The 12,827-nt window shown below is 42.0% G+C and overlaps 1 protein-coding gene across 15 annotated transcripts in view; it reads right to left on the reverse strand.

The window, feature by feature from the left end:
• Positions 1 to 12,827, reverse strand: part of MKLN1 (muskelin 1) — a 108,748-nt gene that overhangs the window by 17,137 nt on the left and 78,784 nt on the right. For 11 of the 15 annotated variants that reach the window (XM_086886386.1, XM_086886390.1, XM_086886395.1 and 8 more), the window contains 4 exons: positions 12,712 to 12,826; positions 11,010 to 11,149; positions 8,684 to 8,786; positions 472 to 526 (listed from right to left, as the gene is read on the reverse strand). In XM_086886386.1, coding sequence (XP_086742512.1) covers positions 472 to 526; positions 8,684 to 8,786; positions 11,010 to 11,149; positions 12,712 to 12,826 — 413 coding nt within the window. The remainder of the gene's footprint in view (positions 1 to 471; positions 527 to 8,683; positions 8,787 to 11,009; positions 11,150 to 12,711; position 12,827) is intronic. The other 4 variants (XR_015286046.1, XR_015286047.1, XM_086886388.1 and 1 more) reach the window with 1 other exon arrangement.

The following is a 12,827-nucleotide window of genomic DNA, read 5'->3' on the forward strand; positions in this document are numbered from 1 at the left end:
CAGCCCTTCACGCCACTGTTTTCTCCGCTCTTGACACTCTGCCCAAAGAACTCGTTCTGCAGAGAACAGAGCGAACCAAACTACTCCAGGAATTGCAGTTATCACAGCAAACAGAGCCGTAGCCATGCTGTGAGATTCCAAAGTGACATGACAGGAGGTGCTTTATTCTGACCAAAGCTTCTGTTTACTTGGGTAACAGCGAAGGATCAGATGTAATAAGAGACACAAAATGATCCCGGGAGGCATTGGTTTAAAACCACTGATGTTGACAGATGTTTCAAATATGGGTTTGAGGCACTGGACACTGGTCATTATAAATAACCTCTCAAATGTCTGGGTAGTGGTATTTTGCATATTGAAAAGTGCCTGAAATGTTGATAGGAACTATAACATTTGATATAAAAACCAGTAGAAACTAAGAGTAATTATCAAAGGGAACATCATGTAATTCCTCCGACACATAATACTCACCAAGAGTCGTGAAATCCGAGCCAGACTTAAATAATGCTGAGGCAAGAAGCTGAAACTACAGAAGAGGTAAAGGGACAAAGAAAGAAAAAAAGTGTTATTAACCACACAGGCAAAAACCCCAAAGGAGTCACAGAAGTACAAGTAGCTTTAGAAGTACACAGCTTTAGAGTTGCTGTGTTTTCTCTACACAACCCTTGTAACTCCTGTGTCATACACATGAATAACAGCAGCAGGCACTTCCACACGAGCATTACAACTTGTCATCCTGGCACAAGTTAGATGGTTTTTCCTAGAATTAGAGCAGTGTTGATGCAATGAAAGGTATTTGACTGAGAGCTCTAAAAATCTATTTTTTTTCACATATAATTTTTTGCCTCTTTGGCAGAAGGTAGAGTCTCTTCCACACAATAACATTCCCAGAGATTAACATGGTACAGGCTCAGCAGCCAAGGATTAGATGGCACAAAAACAGGGTAATTGCTGGAGTGAGCATGAATCTCTTGAACACAGAGTAAGCTCTGCCCTGACGAGCTGTGGATAACCAACCAACCCTGCCAGTGTTCAAGGCCAGGTTGGACTGAGCAACCTGATCTAACGGGTGGCATCCCTGCCTATGGCCTTAAGGTCCCATCCAACCCAAACCACTCTATGGTTCTAATGACAACAACCCTTTGCAGTGCCAGAGATCTCATATCACAAATTTAAGGCAATATCTTCTTAACTGAAAGTAAAAATTCTTTGTTAGGGAACATCAAGGCCATGAATAAAAACATTTTATTTAACACATTCATGGTTTTATTCTCCCTTCATGTCTCACTGATAGATGGTGACCACAGTGTCTTCCTCTGCCCCTTGAATGCTGTTTCCAGTTAGCCAAGGAACAGCAAAGCTTAGTGCTTTGTCATGCTCCTGCAAAGAAAGAGTTGATTCCTTAAAGCCTTGGAATCTTGTGTCTCCTACCCTTGTGTCTTTTCAGCACCCAGCCTGAAGGAAACGAAGGGAGGAAAAAGCCAGAAGAGAAGCAAATATGTTCAGGGAAGGAGTGGAAAGAACAGCCAGGCATTACATATCCATCAGTTTAATTTCAATTTCAAGAAAAAATGGGAACACAGACAATTTGTAGGCATGTAGGAGTGGAGAAGGTGATGAGTAGCAGCCAACGTGAATTTGGCAACAACAAGTTGTAGCACATCAATCTGATTTCTCTTACGAGGCAGAAGGCCCTGGGGATGGGACTTGGCAATAGACCTTGTCCATTCTGACATTCATAGGAATTCTAACACTTTCATATGATATTTAAGGCACGTTGTCAAGGCACCACTTAGATTAAGCCAACGGGGAAAGGCAAACAGGTCAAATAACTTTACTGTGGGTGGCCATCAATGGTTTGACATCAAAATGGAGCCTCAAATCAGGAATGATTCATCTGTGCCCCAGGGTCAGCATCACCCTGGATTTTCAGTGATAACCTGCTTGGCAGAACAGGGCAGGATCACCAGACCTTACACCGCACTCAGACTGACTGCCAGCATGGAACAGACAGATTTCCAACTGTTTTTCCACTTAATCCAAATTATGATGATGGATTGAGGTGCATTTCACCAAGGCCAAGTGCAAATCAACATAAACAGGAAAAATCAGCAATACGGAACAGGTGCAGAGGCTCTGTGAAAATGCACTTAGGAGCTACAACAGATCAGTATCACTTTATTATTAAACTGACAAATGCATGAAAAGGAGAAGAATCTTCAAATAAAATACTCTTGCTGTTTTAAAGTCTCCTCTGCAACAAGGCACCCATTTTGGGATGCCCTGTATCAGTTAGCAACATATGAGGAAAGCACTAGAAAAAAAAATTAAGTGTTCTGAAAAACAAGTTCTATGAAGAAAGCTCAAAGGAGTCAGGGCTGTAGAACAATGGCCAAGCACAAAACTGCCAGAAGTCATAGATGCAAAAGGCTGCTACAAGAAGCAGATCTACAACCAAATGCAAGAAGCTACAAAAACACTTCAGTAAGATCAATTTCAATGTGACATCAAGGGAAAAAACAGGCTAAAATAAGGACTGTAGTGTTCTAGGGTAAGTCTGCATCCTTTGAGGAGGGTATGGTGGGAAGGATACAAGATTGACAAACTGGAGATGAGGAGAAAGGGGGTGTAAAGTGCCCTCCTGTGTGTGAGGCCTAGTTACACAAAATCACTGCAATGCCACACATGGATTCCACCGTGAGCCTCATTTGTGAGGGCAGCTTGGCTTCCCAGCAGCACCGTACTTAAACAGCTGCCCAGCATAAATAGCTCCAAAAGTTCCAATAAAACCCATGGCTAAATCTGTGCAGCTTCTGAGAGCAAATGCCAGGCTCTGGCCATCCCTCCCTCCCACACAATTGCCTCCTGGGCCCTCTGCCAGCTGCCTGGTGTCACACGAAGCTGGGACAAAGCGGACGCCAAGAGCTTCCAGGGGTTCTTGTGCTCCTGCAGGAACGCCCTGCTGGGAGCACAAAGCCACACTGGGGCTCAGGTGCCCAACTAAGAGACCAGATGAGCAGGGTTCAGCCAGGAACTCGCTGACCTGAGACCAAAACACTGCTGAAAACGGCCTCTGCCAAGTATTCCAGCCTCATCTGCACCACACATGATAGATTTTCATGGCTTTGAGTTTCTTTGCAGATCTGCAGGGAAGGAGGATCTTGTTTCCTTCTCTGCTGATGGTACCACACTTGAGTTAACCTTGAGGGCTGTTGTTTGTTTGGTTTGAAATTAAATTTGTGTATCAGCTCACACTTGAAAAGCACTTTCTGATGGAAAAGTCAAGCATGTGAGTTAAGAACATCAGTTAAGGACAGTGCTGAGCCTAAGCTGGTTCACTCTGCTTTTGTATTACAATCCCAAACCCTACAATGTTCTCCCAAAGGATCCCTATTTTTTTTCCCCCAAAGCATAGGACAGTTACTGTTCACTCAATACCAGGTCTCCTACTGTTCCCAGCAGATATCCAATGTACTATTTTCTTCACGAAGTTCAAGCTCTGCTCTAAAGAAGGAATTAATTTCTTCATTGACTTTCTTATCATATTAATTGTTATTCTAACAGATGGCACTTCAAACTCTGATTAATTTTGGGTTTATTTGAAACTAACAGTATCTGATCTTTCAAAATATGTAGTGTTATACAACACAGAAAAAGAAAAGCTCTCAAGCAAATCACACCTCAGATCTCTCCCATCAGGCACCAGAATGAAACACCCAATTAATGACCATCTAGGAAAAACAATTTGCTTAATATCACATAGCAACTCTGTTATGGAGGCAAAAGCAGAATTCAATTATCTAGCAGAAGCATCCAACTGCTTTAATCACACCACCACCCATTTTCTTCCGACAATCCCTCTGGCTCACTGGCTTCATCCATTCCAAATTAAGCCTCAAAAGACAGCAGTTCCCTTTGTTACACAATTAACTTCTCTCTCGGAGATCCAACCAACCTTCTGAACAGGGGCAGGGGTTCCTTGGAGATAAATACCTCTGGTTAACTAATAAAAGGTTCTACTATGCTATTTTTATATATTTGCTGCACACCTCTGCCTTTGCACAAACAAAATGATTAAGGGGGAAGGAGTAGCTCTTGTTTGGGATACCTGGCAGGTTGTATGAATCAGACACAATTCCTCCTCCCCCTCCTCTGTAACGTCTGCATGTGAGCTCCCAGATCCCAGCATAAACCAGTTCCTCAGCTTTGACCAGTTCTCTGGGGCTGGTGGCTCCCAGCACAGGCTTAAAGAGGCAGAAAGAGACTCAAATCCTTTGAGGATGGAGCTGTTGCTGAAATTGGGAAGGCTGAACGCTGTTTCTGTAAAGGCTCCTTGGCTCCAAAGCCTCTGCTCCAGCAGCACTCGGCCTCTGAGGCTTTACAAAGAATCACAGCAGGACACAAAGAAGAGAAACAGCCTTTTCTTAGCTCCTTCCTAGAATTATTTTTCCCATTTGGGCTTCAATTTTCCCAGAAATATCAGTCTAATGCATATTCAAACAATACTTTTGGGCCCTGCTGGCTTTATCTGTCAAATTTATTAAAGACAAGGTCTTAAGAATGGAAAGTATGAAGCAGCCTTGAACAGGCTCAGTCTACAAGCAAGTCAGGCCTCGGATTGGCCTCCAGGTCCTTGCTCTTTCTCCTACCATGCTCCAAGAAAAACATACTGTGAATTTTCCTTGTGCTTTGTATCTGTTTTACAACAATCATGGGATTGAGCTTCATCAGTTGCTGAATCTCCATGTACAAAATCAAAATCATCCTGCTTTCCCGTACTGGGAAAGCACTGGACATTTTTTGTGTCATCTTGATTTCTACTGCAGCCCACTTAACAGCAGCAAAGTTCTGGGTATGATTACTGCAATATTCAAGGAGCATCTTTAGCTTTTATACATAAACTACTGATGTTTCTATGCTCTAGCAACACCTGTTTTTCTCTAAGTACAAAATTTGGAATTCAATTTGATATTTATTTTGACCATCCTTTTATCTTTAAAAGCCTGCTTTTGTAATCTTCCACCAAATTCACATCTGTGTGACAGAGAAGAACAGCCACACCAACAGAAAATTTTACACCAGCAAATGATGCTTTTATACAACTTTTAATCTGTTAAATCACAGGAAAAATTCCCCATTTTCTAGGGACCTACCCTCCTTTTCCTACAGTGTCAGGGCTATTAACCCACAGCCAGTAAAAAAGATCCACTAATTTGGGAACACTGAACTTACTGAAGAGGTTTAAGTGATGCCAAGCAGAATCACAGTTAAAAGGGACTGGATCTGCATTTGTGGGCAGAGAAATTGCTGGCACACAGCCTGTGGCTACTAAACCAAGCACTCGTGCAATACCTGCTACGTGCAGGCATCTACTTAATTTCAGAGTAATAAAAAATAAAGTCCTCAGCATCTCTAAAATTCACAGCAACAGAATGAAAATCTTGGGGTATGGTCCTACTATCAATCATTCATGCTACTTTAAACAAAATCGGTTACTAATGCCAAAGTAAGTTTCAAGAACAGTCTGTTTGTTTTCCTTGGCATCCAACTGCAAACAGCTGAACAGACTTGCCTAAGTAAGTCAGAAGGAATTACTTCTATTACAAAGCAAGCAAGCCTCACCACAAGGGGAAATTCTGCTTGTAATGGTATATAACACCACCCAGATCTCCATCCATAAAACATGAAGCCATACAGGCCAGTCTCCAGAACTATTGCACAAAGTTGGGGATAAAACTATTCAGCCCAAGCCTTCCCAAATTTAACAGCTGCCCTGAAAAGAGAGAAAACAGATAGGAATTGATTCCCTAAAGTTCTAAGAAGCCTTACAGCATGTACTTCAGTGGCTGCAGCCAATCACATCTACTGCCTTTGCTATTAATCAAGATACAAATCAAATAAAGGCAGGGTATGGAGGTGTTTGGGCTGAGAGACACAATCAAACTGGTGCTTGAAATTCGATATGGAATCCAAAATGCCTGCGTCAGTCCTTTGGAAAGCACAGGAGCTATTTGAAGATGCAATGCCAGAGCAAAAAGCCAACTCGATGTGATAACCGGAAGGTAAATTGACGTCAACTGGAAATGCACCCAGTCAGTACCAGCCCAGCAGCTGGCTCTGTGCCACAGCCCTGGCAGATCTGTCCCAGGGTAAAAAAGCTTTGCAAGTTAAAGCTTTATAACCAGCATAATGAATAATAATTAAAAACAAAACAGAACAACCAAAAACCCAAACAAAAAAGCATCCCAGAAACTGTTAAATGATTTTGGAGATGGCTGAAATGGCTGGAAGCTTTAATTGTGCTGAATGGTGCGTGCTGATCCGACGGCCCAGCACGACAGACAGAAGCTATTGGATTTTGTTTGGATCAGACATTAGGCCTGCAGAGAAAAAGCCCACAATATATTCACTCAGCTGGATTGAGCTATGTAAGCTCATTTGCTGGATCATTAATGTTCAGAACACCAGTGTGCTCTCTGAAAAGGGGTAGTCATTTTTTTTCAAACATTTTTATTCTATTTCTACCTGGTATGATACAGCTTCTACATTCCCCCAAAATCTCAGAGGAGCCCATGCAGTCATGTAAGTTCTCCATTCCTACAAGGTAGACAAGAAGAACACTGAACTGGGAAAAGTAAAAGAGGGATATTAAAGGCTTTCCTGTGCCAGATGTACCCATCGTGCAGCTTCTGCAGCAGCTCCTTTGGTCTGTGGGCGACAGGAGGAAGCAGGAACTAGGAGAGAAGCTTGCTCATCACACCACAGATGTTTGCTGTTCAGGGTATAATAAAAAGGCCCAGCCAGCCATGAGATGCAAGATCTCCTTAGGAATAACCAGCTGAGGAGAGACAAGCTACCAGCCCACAGGTGTGACATGGAGAAAAAAGGAGTTCAGAGAACACACAACACATCTTATAGGAGTGGGAGGGAGCAGAAGGGGAAAAGAGAGCATCAGAATGGGGGCTTATACTGTATGGGTTAGTACAGGCTCAAACAGGAAGAAGAAACCTTGAATTTTGGGTTCAGTTTTGGGCCCCTCATAACAAAAACGTCACTGAGGGGGATGGAGTGTGTCCAGGGAGGGGAATTGAGCTGGGGAAGGGAGAGGCTGAGGGAGCTGGGAAAGGGGCTCAGCCTGGAGAAAAGGAGGCTCAGCTCACCTTGTGTCTCTGCACAGCTCCCTGACAGGAGGGGACAGCCGAGGTGTGGGGTGTCACTCCCAAGTAATAAAACACAGGACAAGAGGAAGTGGCTTCAAGTTAAGACTGGGTATCAGGAAAAAATTCACTTTTCACAAAGAAGGGTTGTCCAGCTCTGGCAAAGGCTGCCTGGGGAAGTGCAATCCCCATCCCTGGAGGGATTTAAAAGCCATATAGATGTGGCACCTGGGGACATGGTTTAGTGGTGGCCGTGGCAGTGCTGGGGAAATGGCTGCACTTGACAACTTTAAATGGCTTTTCCAGCTTCCAAGACTCTGGAAGTGTTACCACACTGGGAAGATGGCACTTATTGGGAAAAAAAAAATAAATCTCCTTTTCTACCTTTTGAAAAGCATAATCATCTGTTGTCTTTCCTATGCAAGAAATGACGAGAAAGGATGTGAAACTACTTGGTATGGAACAATTTGAACAAGAAACCATTTACAGAGAACATAGAGTCACAGCACTTAAATGTTTTGTTGAATCACATGTTTATAAAGGCTGATTAGAATTTATGACAAATGTGATCACTTCCAAGATCCTGATAGAATTTCCCTAATTCTAACCCTACAATTCCATCCTGTGCACACACAAGAAGCATATTCTCCAAGACCTTTCAGTGCCTGTATAATCTTCTCTTTAGCTAAAGTAGCAAGTTAAAGCCACCAGATTAAGAGATTTAATCCAGGGACTCAGCATGGAACAGAACTGCTCCTGCTCCTATCATGATTTTATAGAAGGAGCTGTCAAATCCCTTCCCGAGTCATTAAGGAAAGAAGACAGCAACCCCAGACTTTTCCTTATCTACCCATCAGGAGCTAAACACTGGCACATCTCAGCTGCCTGCCCCAAATACCACATGGAAATAAACACCAGAGTCAAATCAACCACCTTATCTGACACTTCTCACTATTTCTTTAATCCATTTTGTAAAGTGACACGCACTGTGGTACTGGAATCAAAACAGGAAATGGGAACGAATTCCTGGAATAAATAAAGAACATGCCAACTGGATAATATTCAAAAGGCAAAGGAAATAAGATTTTAAGGGTAGCAAACAATGAATAGGTATAAACTACTTCCAGAAGTATTGATCATCTTTGGAAAAGCTCTCCCTCCCCAGAGATGCTGAATATTGAGAGGCCTGAGCACAAGTAAGTTTGTACTCCCTTTCTACTGCACAACCAACTACAGACTGGTGACATTTCAGAGAGTTTACATTTCAATTAAAGCTCAAAAAATATACACCAGCACACTGGAATTAAAACAAAGGCCTAGTCTTCACTCTTAGGAGTACAAAAGTTATTTTATCTGGACCTGCAGTTGTTAAATGACTGTTTCCAAAACAGTGTGACTTAAGTGCAGAGAAATACATGACACAGCAAAGTGTCTGGCACATGCAAAGCTTTTACAAACTGAATAAAGCCCAGGTTTAAGAGGCTCAAAACTTTCAGTGAGTTAGGACAAGGATCATTGATCCTCACCTCCTTTGTCTCCTCAGGGTCCGAGTGATCCACAGTTACATATAAATCATTCTGCAGGTACTTCAGTGCACTAAGAGGGTCAGTCTGAGCTTTCTCTTCAAACCTGCAGAGAAGAGACAGAAAACTTGAGCACAGCCATTTCCTTCAGGACTAAACACTACTGGTTCAACAAAGAGCAAAACCCAACTAACAAACCCAGTACTTCCAAAGAAAACCATGTTAATGGCAGCTGAGCCTCATGTTCACTGGAATTTCAAGCCATACTGAAACATGGAAGAGGGTCTTTTCGAGGTGCAAAGGAGGTAAAAGGGCAAAGTATTGCATTAGTACTAAAAATATTTGAAAGTATATGCACAGGAAGCTGTTAATATATAAATATAAAATATTGAGTACAGCTTGTTTTCCACAAATGAAGTAAGGTGTGAGCAGCACTTCACAGATCAGACACAGGCAAGCCTTGAGCACTTCAGACCCTAGGATATGAACATCCAACCTTTGGAAAGAGCACAGCTCCATAAAAATCCTCTGCACCACCACCATTATTTCCTCATTTTCTTTTAATGAACAGGAACTGCAACTTCTGTGAATTCCCTCAAGAAGCGAACAGAGCCCTCAGGAAATGATTCTGGGCTCAGCATCCTCAGTGAGCAGAGCTACTTCCCTGCAGCACTGAGTTGGTTGCATAAGCCTAGAAAGGATGAGGTTTAAAATCATCTCTTTCCTCCTCTCACCTATCCAGTGAGTGCAGCATGACACTGTCATCTTCTCATATTGTTATTTTTTGATTTGGGCCATCTACCTGGCTATTTATACCACATTGGACATGTGTAGCCTGAATTTTGAAACTGCCTAAAGATGTCAGTGACTGAGCAGCACAGGGAGCACAAGGACCTTGTCTGCCACCTGATGCATCGGACACTTTGGTCACTACACGTGGTTTCAAACACTGTCATAAATTTTCTCAGATGACAGCACCATGGTCCAGAGAGCTGAAGTGCTTTAAATGATTGGAACCATGGCCACTGTGCTCTTTTCCACCTGCTCAGCTTTGTTGGCTGGTACTAAATAAGTTCATAGGAAAAACAGGACCCCAGCTGATGGTGTGGATCCAAGGCCAGCACCTCTTCTGGTACCTAGAGCTTGGGGGAGTGCAGGTAAAGGGCAGCCAGTGACTCCACAGCAATTCAGCTCCAGCCAGCCACCCATCCCACCATCCCTGCTGCTCAGGTTTGGCTCCCTCACACAGACCCAAAAACTGGGAGCACGGTGCAAAAACCCCAAAATTCTGCCAGATAACATACAGCAACATCTCCTTCAAGAGCAACTTAAGCAAGTAGAAACAAATAATCCAGAGCTGTCACTGGAGGAAATGCACAGCTGCATTTCCATACCACGGCATCTGGGTTTAATAAGCCTCCCAAGATAACTGGGCAAGGCCTTTATTCATTCTTGTAGGTGCTCACATCTACTGTGTGGCTAATCTCAATGTCTCACCCAGCCACAGTGCTGCGAGTTGAGTACAGCAATTTGCTTGCTGCCTCAGAAATAAAATACCATCAGGAAAACCTGACCTTCCAACTCTTGGCAGAGCCTGATAACAAAGTATTCTCCCCCAGAATGCAGGGAGAGCTATTTACTGCCTTCAAATGATTTGCTGGGTCCTGAAAGGCTCTCTCACTGCTGCAATTTCTTGACTAAGGCAACACCGTAGGTTTGATTTTGAAAAGCTGCTGCCCTAAATGACAAATATAAAGCAGCTCTGAAGCATCCAGAGTGCAGGAAGCACTGCAGAGTAGCTGAATTCTGCCTAAGTGAGCTCTTTCAGGAGTTTCTGAATGAGAAACTCTGATGACCTCACCACGGTTGAGTCTCAGATGTGCAAAGGCATCCAGCCCCCAGACTTCATTAGCATCCTTGCAGGCTGTTACTATCTCCAAGAACAGTGTTTCCAAAACATACTCCATTTCCTTGGGAGGTGACAGCACCAAAACACATGTTGATGAGCAGCAGAGTGAAAAGGGAATCTAAAAATTCCCCATGACTCCCCACACAATAACCAGATTTTTTAGTTTTAGAATAGCATAGGCAAAATAAATCAAGTTAATTTTGTAGTTTAGCCCTGGCCCACTGCTTTTTATGACAATAATTTTTAAAAATAATAAGAAACCTGCAGAAGGTTTAGAAGGGACCTTGAAGATCATCTAGTTCCACATAACCAACAAAATGACATTTCACAAAATGGTTTATGAGAGATTTGAGTCTCAGCAACTTGGAAAAAAAAGAGACACCTGGAAAAGAAAATTGCAAACCACCTTTGTTTCTATACCTGTGCTTTCTGATGAGGTATTTGCAGTGTCTTAGCAGGTATTCCTTTGAAGGTCGACAGAGCTTCAGAGACCAGAAATCATCTAATCTCATCTTTGGAGAGCAGGATTTACCAGGATTCCCTCCAAATAAGTAATGAACCTAAGGAAATGAGAGGCAGATCAAAAAATTGATTGTTTGTATAAATCCACTGAACAAAGGCAATTTACTATGTCAGCAGTTTTGCAGAGGTTTATTCTGGTGGGAGAAACTCTGCCTTTTAGACAAGTTGCTCCATCTTATTGTTATCTTCACTTTGTCCCCTTGGAGATTAAGGAAGTCCTCTTGAACCATTTACATTTTAAGATAATAAGAGTTGTACTGTTAGAACATCCCTCTAGCAGACACCTGAGAGATCTATAAATAAACATGCAACATTCATGCAAACTCTTTCTTTAGGAAAAACCTATGAGTGTCATAAATCCTTAAGCACTGACAAAGTGAGTTGGAAGTCCTCAAGATGTCCAAAGTAAAGTGACAGCAAGCCCAGTCCAGCATACTCTAGACTTACAGAGAGAGGCAGATTTCCAGAAAAGTGGAAGTATCACAAAAGGGCTGTTTATTTCTTCGCTACATTTTTCTTCCCATCGTGTGGTAATTTCAGACTCTGAACTGTTGATATTAGACATGCTACAAAGGACCTTCAAATACTGAAGTTTTACAAGTCCAACAAGCTACCTTTCCCCACAGCTTTAAAAATAATCAGTCAAAACAATGTATTCTGCATCCCACTGCTGTAGGCTCTCCTTATTTATATCAGAGGAGTTTAGAAAGGTCATTGGAACAGAGGTTTCTAAAAATAAGACTCTTCAAAACAAGCACATCAAACAGCTCCTCAGATAAAGCTGGGCAACTGAGATGATTTATTCAGAGTAACTCAGAAAATACTACTCTGTCTCATGGTGCCTTACACTTAGCAGTAAAGGCAGAACAGTATTTATTTATTTACTGTATCATTACAGTGAAGACAACAAGCAATGCAATTTCTCCGTACAGAATCTGCATCCACTCCTCCTTAAAATCCCTCTTATTGTCAAGTTTTGGGCTAGTTGGGTTTCCCAAACTTGATTAGCATCCCACAGGATGCAAGACTAAAATATGTTTTTCTTTAACTCAGACTGTTTCAGACTAGGGAAAATTATAGAAAAATCCATGAAAGGATCAGTAAATGTGTCACAGTAATTTAAATTCATGAGTTAATGAATTTATGAACCTGATCTGTGAGTTTGTGCTTTATTGGTTAATATGCACAAAGCCCTAAGTTCACTGAGCTGTCATATACACTAAAGCAAATTTTAAGTCTATTTAAGTATGAATGTGTCCATTGGAGGCTGACAGTGCTAAAGAATGACAGTTGCTTCTGACATGGAGGGCAAAGTCAGGCACCCCTGGTTCTGAAGATTCTTAATTGTGATTAGTTCATTTAAACACATATTTTACTAGAAATTTTGGTAACCATCTTTTCTCATTTAGCCACCAACAGGTGACATTAAATCCCAGATGATATAAAAATAGTTTAGCACCTTATTTCAAAATATGGGAAGTTAAGTGAGAGTTACCATATTAATCCAAACATTCAGAAAGTATATTTATTGTACTATCTTTAAGGAAAGAGCTACATCTTAAGAGCAAGAAGATTTAAAAAAAAAAAAATCACTTCATACCTTGTGCAACTCATCATACACCAGCTGATGGGCAAACCTTGGGCAGGGCTCCTCTTCCTGAAGGCTTTTACCTGGATTCTCTTTTGCTGCTTGGTCGTTCTTATAGACACAAGACC

The sequence above is a fragment of the Cyanistes caeruleus genome, chromosome 4 (assembly GCF_971803275.1).
Source record: "Cyanistes caeruleus chromosome 4, bCyaCae1.hap1.1, whole genome shotgun sequence".
NCBI classification, from domain to species: domain Eukaryota; kingdom Metazoa; phylum Chordata; class Aves; order Passeriformes; family Paridae; genus Cyanistes; species Cyanistes caeruleus.